Source organism: Citrus clementina, unplaced genomic scaffold, assembly GCF_000493195.1.
Source record: "Citrus clementina cultivar Clemenules unplaced genomic scaffold, Citrus_clementina_v1.0 scaffold_3, whole genome shotgun sequence".
Classification (NCBI taxonomy): domain Eukaryota; kingdom Viridiplantae; phylum Streptophyta; class Magnoliopsida; order Sapindales; family Rutaceae; genus Citrus; species Citrus x clementina.
The window spans coordinates 28,103,876-28,122,281 of NW_006262339.1; the positions used below are offsets into that span (position 1 = coordinate 28,103,876).

The window sequence follows — 18,406 nt, forward strand, 5'->3', positions numbered from 1 at the left end:
AATCGAATCAAAATTTTGAATTTCAATATTATTATTCTTTTAAAATTTTTTTGAGATAACAGAGTGATTGATAATATAGGAGAACTTGTCTAGGCAAGCACATGCATACACAAATGTGATGGATTCAAAAAGAAATTAAAGTGATAATGTACGTGGATCCTTAAAATAAAAAGTGAAATCGCTTGGTGGCCCAGTAAAATTAGAGAACAAAGAAGAATTAGTTATTGATATACAAAAGAGAAAAACTCCAAAATTTCAAGCAAAAATAGTTTCATATACCTTTTCGATTTTGTAAGGGGTGAGGTTTTGAATTTCAATAGTTTCCTCTAAAATCAAAAGGCAACAATTAAGTTAGAAAGAGCAAAGAAGACTTATTAGTACCTTATTGAAGGTAACATTATGGAACTTTCAATTTCATTACCTCACTGTTCAATTTTTATTGAGATTTGTGCAAGAATTTACCTAAATATTACCTAAAATTGAGATATCAGAGTAATATCAAATAGAAAAACTTGCCCACGGTAAGCCAAAAGTCTAGTCAACCACACGCATAAAGCTAAATAGAACAACTAACAAGAGAACAGAGAAACGCGTGGGTCCCTAAAAGAAAAGGCAAGCACATAGATGAAAAAGCCATTACATTTCTATTTTACATGTCATTAATTTCTGTAACACGGTGTGTGGCAGCATATGCACAATCAAGTGAGGCAAAAGGGATTCAATTATCGTGGCAGAACCGGAACGAGGACGCGTGATGAATAATTCCTTCGATAAAACGAAAAACAAACGCAGAGAAAAGAATTTCTTATATGACAAGAAATCAAAGAAATCAAAGTAATGTTTCATTTTCCCTTCCCTACCTTTTTTTTGTTTTATTTTTATAGCAAAGAATTATATCATGAAAAGAATCAATTTAATCACCTTTTCTAGCAGCCCAATTTTTCTTTTATAAAATTTGACCAGGGAGACAAAGAATAATTATTCATACCTTCATCACTAAGGAAATACTTTTCGGTATGGCTAAGGTGAGAAAAGGCTTTCCACAAACACTTGTACTTTGTATTCCTGTAAATTTTCTTTAAAGTCAATAAAAACCATAAGTTCTTTACAATAACCATGTCTTTGATAAAAAAGTGCCGTATTCCTTTAGAATTTAAAACCGGCAAAACCGAATCAGTGTCTTTGAAGAGACATAATGGTCGTAATTCTTTAAATGAGTTGGCTATGGAAATCCTTATCCAATATTCTTTTACGCCATATTCTTTCGTAAACCAAAATTCATTTTGGAATACTCTGTTGAGAATGTCAAATAAAACGGCATTGAAGGAAGTTTTCAAAGGCAGAATCCGCACTTGTCAAATGGATGATCTGCACTTGTCAAAGACACAATCCGCGTCAAATGAATCGACACATTTCCTTCTGTATTCGCATATATAATCTTTGAAAAAATGTAGCTTCTGCATCTATAAATAACGTTCAGTGTATAATGTTTTATTCAAGAAAAGAAAACAAGTTTCTTCATGGTATCAGAGCCATGAATACGGTCAAGTTTCTTCAAGTTTCGCTGCTCTGTTTGTAACAAAAACAGAGAAAACCAAAATCTTCCCACAACCATTTTTTCCACCGTTTTCTTCCTTAAAATCATTCCCACCATTATAGAAATCCATGCCGATCAAAAAACAAGCCACCCATACGTAAAAAACTTGAGTTTACAAATTTATCAACAATCTCATAAATTAGATACAAAACAACGTGACGTTTAATCTCCAGAACTGCAACAGTCTTAAAACGACATGTCGTTTCTATTCCATCAGAACCGACATATCATTTCTTCAAGCAGAGGCCAAACAACTTGTCGTTTTTTTTTATCTAAAAAGGTTATTTTTTCTTATTTCAATCTAGACGCCAAAAAAAAAAATGGAGAAAACTCCAACTGAATCTGATCCTGTTGTCATTCAATCTGTTCAATCTGATGGAGTATTTGATGCTAGAATTATCCTCTCTGAGGCAAACTACGATATTTGGTCTCAAATAATGGAGTTGCATCTCGCAGAAAGAGAAAAACTCTCATATATTCGTAGCAACACAAAGCCATCTGAGGAATCTTCAAAGGAATATGAGAAATGGTATAGTGAGAACGAAAAGGTAAAAAAATGGTTACTCATATCCATGCCTTCGGATATCATGAAGCGATATTTACAAATTCCTACAGCCTACGAAATATGGGATGCATTATCAAAAGCCTTCTATGATGGAATCGATGAATTACAAGTTTTCACTCTAAACCAGAAGGCGTCTCTACCAAGCAAAATTGACAGCCACTATCTAAATTCTTCAGAGAATTGATCGAAATATTTCGAGAACTTGATCACCGAGATAAAGTGGTCATGAAGGATCCAGAAGATGTTGTAATATACAAAAGGTCTGTTGAAAGATTGAGAGTGCACATTTTTCTTGTTGGGCTAGATGAAGAATTTAACCAAGTTCGTGGAGAAATTCTACGAAAAGATATTATCCTAGATTTAGAAGAATGTTATTTTTTGATCTGAAGAGAAGATGTACGGCAAAGCAAACTAAACAAGAAGGTCGACTCAGAAACGTCTGCTATGATAACACGACATCAGCTTCAAAGGAAGCTTGTTGACAAGTCATCACTCCATTGCACTCATTGTAGGAAGAAGGGTCATACGAAATAACAATGTTTTGAAATCATTGGATATCCTGACTGGTGGGATACTTGAAAGAAAAACACCAAGCATGGATCAAAAACTGTAGTAGTTGAATCCACATCCACTACAGATCTTAGAAAATAATCTTCAGTGCAAATCGCAACCTCTGTCAGTCCAGGTAAGGCCCTTAAAACTCTTACACCTGTTATTAATAGTACATGGATAATTGATTCTGGGGCAACTGATCATATGACTTTTGATTCTCGACAAGTTTCTCAATTGAAACCATCTTCACAAAAACATGTTTCCACTCCAAATGGAACCACAACCTCAGTTATTGGGGAAGGATCTTTACAACTCACAGATAAATTAAATTTAGACTATGTGTTAATTGTTCCATCTTTAGATTATAATCTTTTATTTGTGTCTCAATTAACCACTTACTTATCATGTGTTGTAATTTTTTGGCCTGATCATTGTGTGTTTAAGGACATCCAAATGAAGCAAACGATTGGTTATGGTATTAAACGAGGCAACTTGTACTACTTGGAGATGACATCAACAAACACTGGAAAGCTAAGCCCTGCACTAGTCGCAGATAGTTCCATAAAAAAAGGAAATCAGAAATTTGGTTATGGCATAGACATTTAGGGCATGTGTCATTTGGTTACTTAAAAAAATTATTTCCTAGTTTATTTATGAAATTTGATGTTTGTAACTTTAATGTGATGTTTGTGAACTTTCAAAAAGTCATCGAACTACTTTTCCATTGTCCTTAAATAAGAATCCAGTTCCTTTTATAGTAGTACATTCTGATGTATGGGGGCCATCTAAAGTTTCTACAATTGGAGGTGCTCGTTGGTTTGTTACATTTATTGATGATTGTAGCAGAATGACATGGATTTTTCTGATGAAATCGAAAGACGAAATAAACTCTTTATTTCAAAGATTTCATAAGATGGTGACGACTCAATTTCATACACAAATTCGAGTTCTACATACTGATAATGGAGGCGAGTATATGAGCACAACAATTCAACAGTTTCTGAAATCACAAGGAACTGTCCATCAAACCACTTGTGTGGGGACACCCCAACAAAATGGCATTGCTGAACGAAAAAACAGACATTTACTAGAAGTTGTTCGAGCATCACTAATCCAGGCCCACATGCCATTATCTTATTGGGGAGAAGCACTGGCATCCGCAGCATACTTGATCAATCGAACACCTTTAAGCTCTCTTGGATTCCAGACTCTTTTCCAGGTTCTAAATGATGCAATTATGTCACCAAATGTGCCAAATTTACCCCCACATGTGTTTGGTTGTGTTGCCTTTGTTCATTTGCCTCAACAAGACAAATTATCTCCTCGAGCACTACGTTGTGTGTTTATAGGGTATGCCTTACATCAAAAGGGATACCGATGATATGATCCACCATCAAGAAAAATATACATCACTATGGATGTCGTCTTTCATGAAGATATCATGTACTACTTGTCAGAGCCTGAATTTCAGGGGGAGTATAATGAAGAGGAAATTCATACTCTTACATATCTTCCACCTGAAGAAGATCAATCTTCCATTGAGGTAGTAAACCTTCAAGATATTGGAAAAGAAAATGGCGGTGATTCTCAGGCTGAGATAAGTGAAGACACATTTGGGGAGCAAAATAACTCAGACACAACTGCAATCGAGAATGAGTCACATGAAGAATACCTAACTAATCGTCTGCTGAGGATGTTCCTACCACAAGTCCCAATCTAATCAGAAGAATTCTTCCCCAGCGTCAAAATAGAGGTATCCCTAAACCCACATATAAGCCTGACCTTTTTAGTAGAGTCAAATACCCTATGAGTCATTTTGTGTCTAACCATCGCTTGTCAGAATCAAATCAGTCATTTTTGAATTAATTATCTACTGTATCTATTCCTAATAGTGTGCAGGAAGCCTTAAAAGACCCAAAGTGGAAAGCAGCTATGAATGACGAAATGAGATCTCTTCAGAAAAATCAAACATGGGAACTAGTTGATCTTCCACCAGGAAAGAAACTAGTGGGTTGCCGATGGATCTACACTATAAAGTACAAAGCAGATGGCTCTATTGAACGATACAAAGCAAGGCTCGTAGCTAAGGGTTACACCCAAACCTACGGGATAGATTATACCGATACGTTTGCACCGGTAGCAAAAATTAATACTATTCGTATCTTATTATCATTAGCAGTCAACCTGGATTGGCCAGTGCAACAGTTCGATGTAAAGAATGCTCTCCTCCATGGATACCTGTCTAAAGAAATTTATATGGATCTGCCACCAAGATGCAGTGGACCAGAACGACTCAATCAGAAAGTATGCAAATTGAAGAAATCATTGTACGGGTTGAAGCAACCCCCAAGAGCATGGTTCGGGAAATTCACAAAGGCTATGGTTCTTTTTGGGTATAACCAAAGCAATTCAGATCATACCTTATTCATTAAAAAACGACAAGGTAAAATCACTGCCCTTATTGTCTATGTGGATGATATGGTAGTCACAGGCAACGACGAGGAAGAAAGAGAGGCTCTTCAGAAGTACTTGTCGAGAGAGTTTGAGATGAACGATTTAGGAGCCTTAAAATACTTTCTTGGAATTGAGGTTTCTCGATCTAAGGGAGGAATTTTCCTATCTCAAAGGAAATATGCCTTAGATCTATTGCACGAAACGGGAATGACAGCTTGTCAGCCTATTGACACCCCAATAGAAGGACTGAAGTTTTGTATTACCTCAGACCAAGTTCCAATAGATAAAGGAAGATATCAAAGGCTGATTCGAAGATTGATGTACTTGTCCCACACAAAGCCAGATCTTGCTTATGCATTGAGTGTTGTAAGTTGTTGTGCAAATTTTAATGTACTCGCAAGCGCACGAATCTATTGTAGTATAGATCAATGGTGATGAGTGTCGATCCCACGAGGAGGTGGATTTTAATTATATATAGAATTAATTTTGTAAATGGGTAGTTGGATTTATGGTGGAAATGATTTGGAATATGCTAAAACTTAAATTAAAATAGCGAGAATAAATTCTAAAATTGGTATTGAAATGGCAAGAATAAATTGAAGAGAATTATATTGAAATGACGTACTTGGGTATCTGGATCCGTATCAACATGCATCATGGGCTAAATAATCCGTATTAATGCCAATTAAATCATGAGGGGGGAATCTACACCTCATGAACCACGCTCTAATCAATATGGTGCTAAGGGCTTATCGTGCCAAATAATAATAACCTTATACTAGAGAGCCGGTGTAATCAAGGCGGTATCTAGACAAGACTATTATTATTTGTCGACGAAAAGTCAAATCATCCACAAAAATTAGAGGGGAAAAGAAAATAAATTTACCAAATAAAGCCCATGACACATGTTGAGACTTCACCTTCAACCCAAGCTTGAAAGAAAATTAGCCACTCATAATTGAACTAGGGGCAAAATGGGAATTTATTAAAATACGAAGAAAATACAAGATGGAGAAGGAATTACAGAAAATAGATCTCAAAAATGGATTCAGAGATATCAAATTGGGGGGGGAGGCCCCCTTTTTATAGATACATAGAGTAAATCATGGCCATCGGATTAAAAATAGTTTGGACGCTCAGGATTTCGCCACGTCATCAGTCAACAGTACGCGGTTTGACCACGCGGATGAACAGTAACACGGTTTGACTCGGATGAACAGTAACACGGTTTGACTCGGATGAACAGTAACGCGGTTTGGTTGAAAATAATCCAGTGTGATGCATGTACCGTACGCGAGATTTTTCGTCCACTGATATGCTGCCACGTCACCATCAACAGTACATAAGAATTTTAGCCCAACAGGATCGTGACACCTCATCAGTCAATGTCACATCATCGGTCAATGCCACGTCATCGATCCGTCTATGTGAACAGTAATGTGAACAGTACCGTACACGTGAATAGTACCGTACATATGAATAGTGCTATTTTTCCTTTTATGCTCCTCCTAAGGTTTTCGACCGTCCTAAGTTCAAAAGTGATGTCTGTTTTGCCGTCTGATCTCTCCTTTATTGTGAAATGACTATAATGCCCCTAAAATACATAAAATACTTAATTAAAATAAAACACATGTAATTAAATCACAAGAAGGTTAAATACATAAAAGTAAGGGTTGTTAGTAAGACTTGAAATGTAAAATGACGGTTTTCTCCTTTATAAATATGCTTATGCATTGAGTGTTGTAAGTCAGTTTATGTATAATCCCGGAGAACAACACATGAAAGCAGTAATGCGGATCCTGAGGTACCTGAAGTCAAATCCTGGAAAAGGAATCCTATTTTCCAAAAATGGAGATTACAACAACATAGAAGTTTATACTGATGCAGATTGGGCCGGGTCAACTAGTGATAGACGCTCTACCTCAGGATACTTTACCTTTGTGGGAGGCAACCTTGTCACATGGAGAAGCAAGAAACAACATGTCGTTGCCGTTCGAGCGCTGAAGCAGAATATCGAGGCATGACCCTTGGGTTATGTGAAGGGCTATGGATAAGCTTTATCTTAAATGATTTGGGCTATCCATCGGAACAACCAATACAACTATACTGTGACAACAAAGCTGCACGAGATATTGCTCATAACCTAGTTCAACACGATCGAACAAAACATGTCAAGGTAGATAGATTTTTCATCAAGGAGAAATTAGATGAAAAAAATCTTAGAACTGCCGAAAATTCGATCAAAAGATCAACTTGCAGATATTTTAACGAAGGCCATTTCAAGCAGAACATTTACAAAATTCCTAGACAAGCTGGGTATGCAAAACATCTATGCATCAACTTGAGGGGGAGTGTTGAGAATGTCAAATAAAACGGCATTGAAGGAAGTTTTCAAAGGCAGAATCCGTACTTGTCAAAGGGATGATCTGCACTTGTCAAAGACACGATCCGCGCCGAACGAATCGACACATTTCCTTCCGTATTCACATATGTAATTTTTGAAAAAATGTAGCTTCTGCATCTATAAATAACGCTCAGTGTATAATGTTTTATTCAAGAAAAGAAAACAAGTTTCTTCATACTCCTCGTCCGAACATACATAGACAGTCTCTCATAACTTCAGCCGAATACTTATGATGATGATCATTTGTGATTTCATCAGGCATAGGCAAGAACTTGACCCTGTCTACTACCAACCAAATGCCGAAATTCGCCTGCCACCCCAATGATTCCTAATCCTATTTTAATACCAGGTTTGATCACAAGATAAGAATCAGATTTAAACACTTTTCCAAGTGTTGTTTCCCAAAGAGAAGTCACACACATTTTCTTTTCTACCAGGAACTGTTGTACTATCAGGAATCTGTAATCATCTATTGATTGAGCATAGCAAAATGCAAATTTCCGGTCTTGGTATTCTCTTAACTCTGTAGTGGAAAGATTGTATATCTTATATAAATAGTTATTATAATTACGCCCCGAGTCTCTCTTTAATCCTCAAGCACAATAAGCCATTACAAGAATCCAATATCAAAACCGATTCATAAAGCTACCCATTGCTTTAATTTGCAAGTTAAAGAAAAAATCACTTCAGGTTTCGGGGATACTGTACGTAAAATCGAGGAAGGTAACTGAAAAACAATTGTATATATGTCAAGCAAACTGCAGGATTTGTGATTATATGTGTAAAATAGATAAGACTGATAATATAGCAATCGCATATACATGCCAATCCTAGTGGAGTAAAAGCTCTAATGCCACTAGAATTCTGATTATTAAATTTCGGGAGAACTCTGATCACTGATGCCACTGAAAAATTCTATTTATATATTTTTTATTATTATATGTAATACATAGAATAAATGTTCAACGAAAGTCCAATATACAACTGAAACCCACTAAAGTCCAGGATGAGAAAACAAAAGAAATACTTCCACATATTGGGAGATTTGAATCTTCCATTTTTCTCGATATTAGAATTAAGAGGAGGAGGTGCAGATGAACCGAAACAAAGGGTTGATGGTGAAAAATTTTGTATGTGTGAAGAATTGAGCTGTGGATATAGGGGACTTAAGTGTAATCGAAAGAGAGTTATTAGGCCATAGTGCAGATTGCATTCAGTTTATGGGTCGATATGCAAATAATTTGTTGATGTGGCGAAATCTATTATGGTTGTTAGTATTGTTTCTAGAAATTTTCAAGAAACCTCAACATAAAAGGGGCTTTTGCATAGCCTCTGGTGTGCGTGTGATTTCTCTTTCGTTTCCTCATCAAATTCTGTAATTCTTGCTTTGATAAAAAGCTTTTAATCTCTTATGTAGTGTGTGATCAGTGCGTAATCATTTTGAGCGATAAAAGCTTGTGAGTTTTTCCTTCAAACAGTGTCGTTTTGGTCAGTTTGTTAGTTTGATCTGTTCGTGGAATTTTTCTTTGGTTATTTGTTCTCAAATTTCAACCGTAAATAAAGTTTGAACTCTAATGGCTTATAATGTATTGATTAAGAATAATCCTAAGAGTTCCTGATTGAAATTTTTAATGACTATTTTTATTGTTTTGGATATACAAATTGCATTAAGAAAAAATATTGTCAAATTCAGAGGATAACGGGAAATAATTATGCTTCAAAAGGCCAGAGATTAGAGAATAAAGAAGCATTCATTACTGATATACAAAAGAGAAACACTCCAAAATTGCAAGCAAACTAGTTTCATATACTATTTGGATTTTGGAAGGGGTGAAGTTTTGAGCTTCAGTTGTTCCTCTAAAATCAAAAGCAGCAATTAAGCGCTCTCAATTAGAAAGAGCAAAGAAGACTTATTGGTACCTTACTGAAGCTAACATTATGGCACGGTTGTTCATATGTAATGGCTGCTCTGTTATGCTAGCTTCTCTGTTTTTGCTTCTATTTTTGCTTACAGTTTTGAACATAAATTCTTGCTCAAATAACCCATAATTAAATAACACTAATATGGCTCATGAAATCCTATAATAGCTAATTACGCAACTTTCTCCTCCTCCTCAGTTATGTCTTCCCCTGCTCGTACACTAAATTCAAAATTCAATGCCCCGAAAAACAACACAAGAAATCTTTGAGTTAATTCGTGACCAGTTTATATATAGTAGCAATTGAAAAAGAAAAAGAATAAAAGAGTTAATTATTATTCAGACCTTCACTTATTAGGAAGTTTATTAAAGTACTTTTCTTTATAGATGTTAGTGATGAAGTAATTGTGTCAAGTGAGCTTTTCACAGCATTTTCTCCTTTAATCATGGAAGAACTGAAGGACTCATTTACGCCAGCTAAAAAATCATCAAAACTGCTTTTGATATTGGATATTGAACTGTTATCCATATCCAGAGAATCAAATGTTGTGGTGGGATTCTCAGGTGTTAATTCAATAGCTAATGTGGTTTTGGGTTCCACAGGTGCCATCAACGTGTCTGCATTTTCAGTCATTCGGTCTGCAAAATCCACAAGTCCTTCTTCCACAGCAGGTACACTAGAATCTTCTATATATTTCAGCTCCCCACTTCCCATAGGGTTCATCTCATTTGCCGCTTCAACAGAATAACTCCATGCATTAGATGGTTTGCAACTAATGTCGTCTAATTCATTTGGACAGGAATTAATGAAATCTATGGAGACTGATTTACTGTTTTCAACAAAACTAGAGTACAAGGACTTTGTAGCTTGTGTTTTAAAGCAAACTCTCTGGAGATGAGTTCCATTTTTCAAGCCCAAATCAATACCATCTTCCACATTACACTTCAATTCAAAGTCCTTCCTGAATGGGGAAAAGGATTGCAAACCTCCATGGAATGATGTCTGCTAATTGAAAAATGCAAATGCAATCAATGTTTAAACGCAAGATTCCCAAGGCAACAAAAAAGTAAGAGATTTCAGGGCATGTATTGCAAGATTCCCATCATTTTTTGTACATTTCGATTCAAAGTCCTTACTGAGTGAAAATGTCATCTTTGTAATGTAGGGTAGTTCAAGTGCACAAATTGCAGGTTCTATGACTCCTCTAAACCACTTGTGTATTTTACCAGAACTCTTGGTTAAGAAAATCCTAGTCCATGGTGTATGATATATCAATCATGCAACAATGACCTACAACATCTATGTGGATTGATTTTTGCAAAATAAAGAACAATGCTGACTGAGGAATAAGGTGCATACCAGATTAGCAATATCTCAGCAAGTAACCAACAATTTTTTATCCGATAAGAAAAAATTACAATTTCTTGAATATACATGAAACATTTTGCAGAAAGAACCATGTCATAATTATGAGTCCAACTGAAGAATTATCAATACTTATCACATGAAACGAAAGATACCAGAGTTCACTTAATGCAATTCTCTTTTTTTTCTCTAACATTGAGATAAGCAAAAACTTTTAACTAAAGACAATCATCTAGTGATCTCAAACAAATTAGGTTAGTATGAAACCATCATAATTTGTTCGCTCATTGCCTAATTTTATTAATGCAAGAGCCTGGAAGCAACTCAAAAAGAAAATAACCAACATAGGAAGTGTCATCTCATATCTCACCAATGAATGGGAACAGCTTGATGTGGCTGAGCAAACTGGCAGAATTGTCATTTTAACACACGTTCAAGAAACTCAGCAAATTCTCATATCTGTTTAAATTCCACAGCAAAGATAGTTACAAGAAATCTAATCAAAATTTAAAATGTCAGAAGGCAAATCTTCCAATTAGGATCAAAAGAAGATAATTATAATTTGTCATTTCAATTCTGATTGTACAATTTTATTTTTTTATGTGTGCATTTATTAAGATTCTACCTTCTCTGCAAAATTGTGATGGACTTGGTAAATAATGAATTGTACCGACTTGAATTTTATACAACTTATTGAGATAATAATACGCCAAATTCAACACCGTCCATCCCAAATCACAACAAGAAACTCAAACTTTTATCCCCTCAAGTGGGTTCTTGAAACTGAAGCTTTAGTGCCAGTACAATTTTGAAAGATTGTGATCAAACTAAAACATCAAATAAAATAAGACGTAACAAAAACACGTCTTCAGAAAATTAGTATAGGAATAAAGATAAGCTACACAGACCTACTTCAATGAATTAGAAACATTATGATAAACTTGATGCATTTCGAAAAACAACAAACAAATATTCCCAGGAAAACAAAAAAAAAGACAACTTTGTTTAAGCTTAGACAAAAATAACAAAGGACATATGAATGCATCATAATAGTATCCATTCCCCAATTGAGTTCACCAACATAAAATCAGCATGCAATAAAAGATATAGTCTTAGCAAAATTTGTGTGAAAATGGGCTAAATTAAACCCAAAAACCATTTGAAATTCAATCTCTGATGCAAGAAACATCCAAAATTTAAGATAAATAAACTAAATTACACAACCCCATTTGATTTCATGACAAAGAGATCAAATCTTGAACTGTGTATCTTGAAATTCAGTCGTTAGTAACTGCAAAATTATCAAAAAAAATGAGCTAAACATATATAGCATTTCAGAGGAGTGCTTACTTGACAAATCACTAATACAAAGCTGCGAATGGGCATTCGGAATGTTTTGAGAGACTCGTATAGATAAAATATGAAGTTATTTAAGTAATGACAAAAGGAGAATCGTGTGGCTTGTCAAAGCCGTTAGCTCCATCTCATTTGCCTCGTCCTCTCGTTTTGTTTCTGTGGGGACATATTTGATATTTCGGATTTTGTCTAAAATTTGTCATGTTTTTGGATACTAACATCTACGCCTCTAGTATTTAATAAAATTGTAGTTAAGGATAAGCTTTTCATTTCTTTCGTCTTAGATCTTTTTGAAGTCGTATTTTATTATAAATTTTATTAATAAACCAATAATTTGACATTAAACCAATTATTTATGAACCCGCTAAATTCTTCCCTGCACCTATTAAAAAAAATCATTCATAATATTTAAAATTTCAAAATTTTAAAATTACCCTTCATAAATTTCTTTTTCTCTCTATCTTACAATTGAATATTCTCTTTCTATTCTAACATTTTGTAAACTAAACGTTTAATTTCACTTTTTTAATTTATTTTTTGTCTTTTCTTAGTATATTATGATCTCTAATTCATGTTTTCTATCTATAAGAATTTTTTTTATATCTATTAAATTTTGTGTTTGGTGAAAATTAATTTCTTGATATTTGTTCATTTTTATAACTGATAAAAATATGTCAATGTTCATTTTTAAATGATGAGTTTTGTTCATTTTAGTTAGTTATATTAATTTTTTGTAGGTAAAAGAATATATTTGAATGAATTGAAAGAAAATTGTGAAATTGAGAAGAGAAAGAGAAGAAAAAGTTAATTAAATATTTTTTCAAAAATTATTTAAATAATAAAATTTTTAATTAAAAATAAAGATGGAGAGAGAAATTTAGTGGGTTCAAAATACTTATTTTAATTCTAGAAAAGAACCAATAAAACAAACCGAAAGATGATTCTTTTCTTTCTCGACATATGTCTTTGTACTTTTCTCTCTCTATTGATCCACACATTTTCATACTTCTAACTATGATTTTGTTTCTGTTCTGAGTTATGATTTATTCAATTATTTTGTATTTTTAATGAAAATTATTTCATATTTGGTTAGTTTTGATATTGATTAGTGATTGAAAGTGTATTTTAGAAGACTTCCAGCCTCTAGAAAAAAGGAAAAATGGAGAAGAAGAAGAAGAAGAATTGTTCTTGATTTTTTGGAGGCGTTAAAGTTAAATGGTTTGAAATGATATTTTGTTTTAATTTCACTCATTAATCTCATTCAGGATAAAATTATAAATGCAAATAAATGGGGTTTCATAAGTATTTTTAATAGTATTAAAAGGTCTACTCGCTAAATAAATATGTTTAACTCATACCAATCCGATTAATAAGCTATTGGGTTGGGTTGATCAGGTTAAAAATCAAAATTAAAAATTAAATAAATAAAAGGCATAAAAGCTATCTGTTACTTGAAAATAAAAAGAATTTCTAATAGTTAGTTCTAGTGTCCCGTATCCAAAACATGCATATTTAATAAATGTTATAAGTTAGAAATACAATATCTAAGAAAGAATTAATGAAATAACATATTCTTGTTGAGAATTAAGAGTGTGATTTTAATTTTGATATTGGAGTCTAAAGCAATAGATAGTACAATGAAATCATGAATGCTACATTTAAATAATCTCTTTTATAAAATAATAAAAAGAGGTTAAAAATTAGGTTAGCATTTAGGGTTTAGAAGTTAAAGATGAACATATTATTATTGTTGTTGTTGTTGTTATTATAATAATAATTATTATTTACATGATAAGTAATCCAACTGTAACATATGTGAATTTAAAATGAATAAAAAGAGGCGGTTAAGAAGTTAACAAAAGAAGAAGCTGGAAAACAGAGCAACAGAGAGCCACACGTGTGTGAGAGAGTGAGACAGAAGCTGCCAAACCGACCCAACTACAGACCTGGAAACCCGACCCGGAACCCGTGATCTTGACCCGACTATATCTCTCATTTCCGGCCACCGTTTCGGCCGAGCTTGGTACCAATCTGAAGCTTAGAAGCCGGCCGTCGTTCCCTGCCATCCTTGTCACCGAAAACCAACCGGAACACTGGCGATCGAAGCTTGAAAACTCGCGATTGTTTTACTTTGTTCTGCCGGGATTTTCGCCGGTTTTGGGTGACACCACCGATTCGATTTTGTTCCTCACGACTCCCTCTTCCATTTCCGACCATCCATAGCTACCGAGAGTCACTGTTTTGCCGCCGGTCAATTGTTGGAATTCACGGTTGTCGAGTTAGATTCCGGCGTCGTTGTCGCGCGTTGGAGCTCACCGCCGGTACCATTGAACTCAACGTGATTGGAACTTTCAGACTTGAGCTTCCTGGCCAGCGTTGACTAAATTCCGGTGACCGTTGACCGGCAAGGGCATTTCAGTAATTTCACACTATGAGGGCAATTTTGTAATTTTCTGAGCATGTGGATATTTTAGTAATTCCTGGAATTAAGGATTGGGTATAATTACGATTCCGAGGGTAATTTGGTGATTTACGATTTCGGAGTATTTTAATGATTTACGGACTCGAGGGCATTTTAGTAATTTTATCAACACAGGAGTTGTAAATTATAGATAGATGTTCGTTTCGAGTTTATTGCATAAATTTAGTCGTAATTCCGATTTACGGAAAATAATTATGTTGTTTCCTTAATTTAGGAGGATCCACGAGCGAGGACTGGTCCGCGGACGTGGATGATAACCGAGCATGAACACCGTCACTGTGAGTGGAATACACAAAACCTATTTTCATAGTTAATTATGATAGTAATGCATGTTTGTGAAATAAGTATTTTAAATGTTCTGATTTAATGATTTCCTCGAAATGGATTTTATTCACGCATTGATATTTTATTAAAATATTTGGTTAATGATTTTGCGTATCGACTTTGAATAAGTATGATAGTATTTTAAAGATAAGAAAAGTGAATTCAAATGTGATATGATTTAAAATATGGTTAAAATGTATGTGAATATGAGTATAATGATGGTTTTTGAAATCATTAGACAGTACCCTTTTCCTCCAGATACAGTGATACAGATGATATAAGATGAGAGGCCTTTGGGGCCCGTCTGAACACACACAGAGGCTTTGGGCTGTGTGTTTGGGCGTTTTTGCCTTTTGGGGGCATATGCATGCGGTATGATGATTATAGAGATACAGATATGAGATACAAACAGATATTGAGATACAGATGATACAGATGAGATATAGGCCTTTAGGGCCCGTCTGAGTACACACAAAGGCTTTGGGCCATGTGCTTGGGCGCTTTTGTCCTTTGGGGACTAAATTATGCATGCATAGATATGATGAGATATGAGATGGTATTTCCCTGTCTATCTGTGTAGCTCCCGAGCGTGATGGTGCCTAGATAGTACGTCATTGCCCGTTTGTTAAGGTCCGGATACGATGAGATTTATTTCCCTGGGTACTTGTTTAGTGATAATTTTCAGATTTGTGTATTCTATATGATATTGTGATATGATTTGCATGGTTAGTAATCTGGTTTAAATGTTAAATGATTTATTACTGGTTTCTCGCTTATAGTTTAATGAAATCGTGTTTGGAAATGATATGATTATTTCTTTTAAAGTAAGAATTAATTTTCAAAAATTATTATCCACTCACTGATCTCACTGAGTTTTAAACTCTTCCCATTTTTATTATATTTTCCCCCCCTCACTAGGAGGTTGCAGGTACACCATACCGACCTACCGACTGTAAATATATTTTGAGTCTTGGCCACGCGATGGTGTTAGAAGATATAAATATTTTTGTTAGGACATCTTGGTTATCTCGTCCTGTTGGGATTGTATAATTTTTTTTATATATTATTCTTTTGGTATTAAGAATAAACTGAGATATTAATATTAGTTATAATATTATCTTTTGAGACTCTGGAGATATAAAACTCAGCATTTTGGTTGAGGATGTTGCTCACTAGAATTTGTTGTATATTGAATTATATTAGAAGTGTTATATTCATATTTGTAGATTGAGAGTGTTATATATATAAAGGAGACTCTGCCGAATTTTTGGCAGAATCTTTACTAATTAGATTATTATCAAGTCTGTTTTGATGAAACTAGATTGACTCGCCCGGGGAGATTCGGGGCGGGTCGTTTCACCAACCCAACCTAATTATTAACGAATTTGAAAAATTGACCCAATTAATCCACAATAATTCATTCAACTCGTCTAAATTGGATTAGGTTGAACTTGATTTGCTACCCCTACATTGAGCAACAAACCTCAACGTGATTCTATGAGCTCTTTGATTGTTTATAAAATTGATTTAGAGTGCATAAAGTGTATCGACAATGAAAGTGCAAAACAAATTATTGTACATATTAAAATGTGCAAAACAATGAATTATATGTACGAACGAGTGCAAACACATTTTTCAATAAGAAGTTAAAAGATATTTATTCATGAAAAAGCCTACGTTTGTAGTTATTCTAAATTTTAAAAACAAAATTTACATTTAGATCCCTAAAATTCACGTATAAGTACAAAAGTTTCAAATATTGTCTATTATTTTTTAACATATGCCGATTCCTTGTGGATAATTCTGTCTCATCACTAATGTTGTTTCTTGTTTACAAAAACCAAAGGCCACCTCCTTTTACAATTTGTACAGCGTCTCAAAATAGACAATAGGGGGATTTTGAATTTTTTAAGTCTCAAGATAGTCTCTAATCTTGTGAGAAAGATTTTCTTTCAATAATTTGGAGCTAAACATAACATATTTTTTAGACTAAAGTCTAACTCTGCTGGTTTGTAGTTGGTGGTATCCTTTTCAAGACTTGAGTCTTTAGATTCGAGTTTTATATAGTGCGCATGTGTATTTAATTAATAATTTTTTTAAAACAATACATCAAATATTAATATCCATGACATAATTTAGTTCTTAATTTTTTTTTAAATACATCAAAAACATAATTTTTTTTAACAACTTATAAGCATGACAAATTTCAAGATATAAATATCAGTCAAAACAAGTGAAAGAAATAATGGTGACAATTCTAATTTCTTAACTAAATTAATTAGTGCATGAGCCCCGAATACGACACGAGAGTTTGATGGGCTAACTTGGTACAAGAACCTGAATAAATAATTGATTTAAGAAATAATTCAATAAAAAATATAATTGATAAGAATTCAGTATTGAAATGAGTTTTTTATGAAACACTGAATTAATAATTATTAAGCAAGAATAATAAAAAAATAAATATTAACCATTGATAAGCTTCAACAAGAACTTAACATAACCCTCAATCCTAATTCAAATTATAAATGTCATTCATATATTCATTATAAATCAATAAGAAAGGTTATAAATGTTTAGAAATTCTAGAGGGAAGGAAGCTATCGCCAGGCAATCAACAACTAAATTTAATGTAATTGTGGCACAAGATGGAATATGGAAACTACACCATAATTTCAAATGCTGCCATAGACATTGACTTATCTACAATAACAATGATCTAATTAAAATAAAAATAAAGTTCATGGGCATTTATTATTTTGCCATTCCTCATTTGCAAATAGGAATATAATTATAATTTTACTTAGTCAAAGCAATCGGTAATTTTCTTCATTATAGGAGTGAAGTAAAAACATTTAGATTTTAATGTATGTACGGAAAAATTTATCTTTAAAAATACTTTCTTAATATGTGTATATATATTGAAACACTCAAACCAATTTTGGTTATTATATAATTAAACAAATTTTAAAATATGAAAAATATAATGTAGTTATAGTGGATAAACAATAAGTGAGCACAATATAATTAATCAAATATTATGCCATCAAAAGTTAATTTTAGAAATTCCAAATCCAATAGCCAACACAATTCTTTTTTTTAAAAAAAAAGCTGACACAATTAATAAAATTAGTGACATGAATTTCACACCATTGATAATAAGCAATTAGTATTACATTCTAAACTTGCTTCAACTGGTCGTTGATGTCCGGGGTCACCAAAAGTATAAGCAATAATAAGGGGCATTGGGCAAGAGTGATGAATGTTTAGTCGGTGCATTTGAAAATTTTAATCCAATCACTTATTTAATGAAAACAAAATGAGTTAGGATATTTTATTTAGAACACACATTTTAATAAGGCTTCATTTGATGTAGTTTTTTAAACA

At 33.7% G+C, this 18,406-nt stretch overlaps 1 protein-coding gene across 1 annotated transcript; it reads right to left on the reverse strand.

Moving 5' to 3' along the window:
• Positions 1-7,826: 7,826 nt before the first annotated feature.
• On the reverse strand, positions 7,827-12,394 carry LOC112099814. Its single transcript, XM_024187295.1, has 4 exons — positions 12,208-12,394; positions 11,228-11,316; positions 9,867-10,494; positions 7,827-8,095 (listed from the first exon to the last, which is right to left on the reverse strand). Exons 2-4 carry the CDS (start codon positions 11,276-11,278, stop codon positions 7,827-7,829), a joined length of 948 nt encoding a protein of 315 aa, XP_024043063.1. The 5' UTR covers positions 11,279-11,316; positions 12,208-12,394.
• Between the last annotated feature and the right edge of the window lie 6,012 nt (positions 12,395-18,406).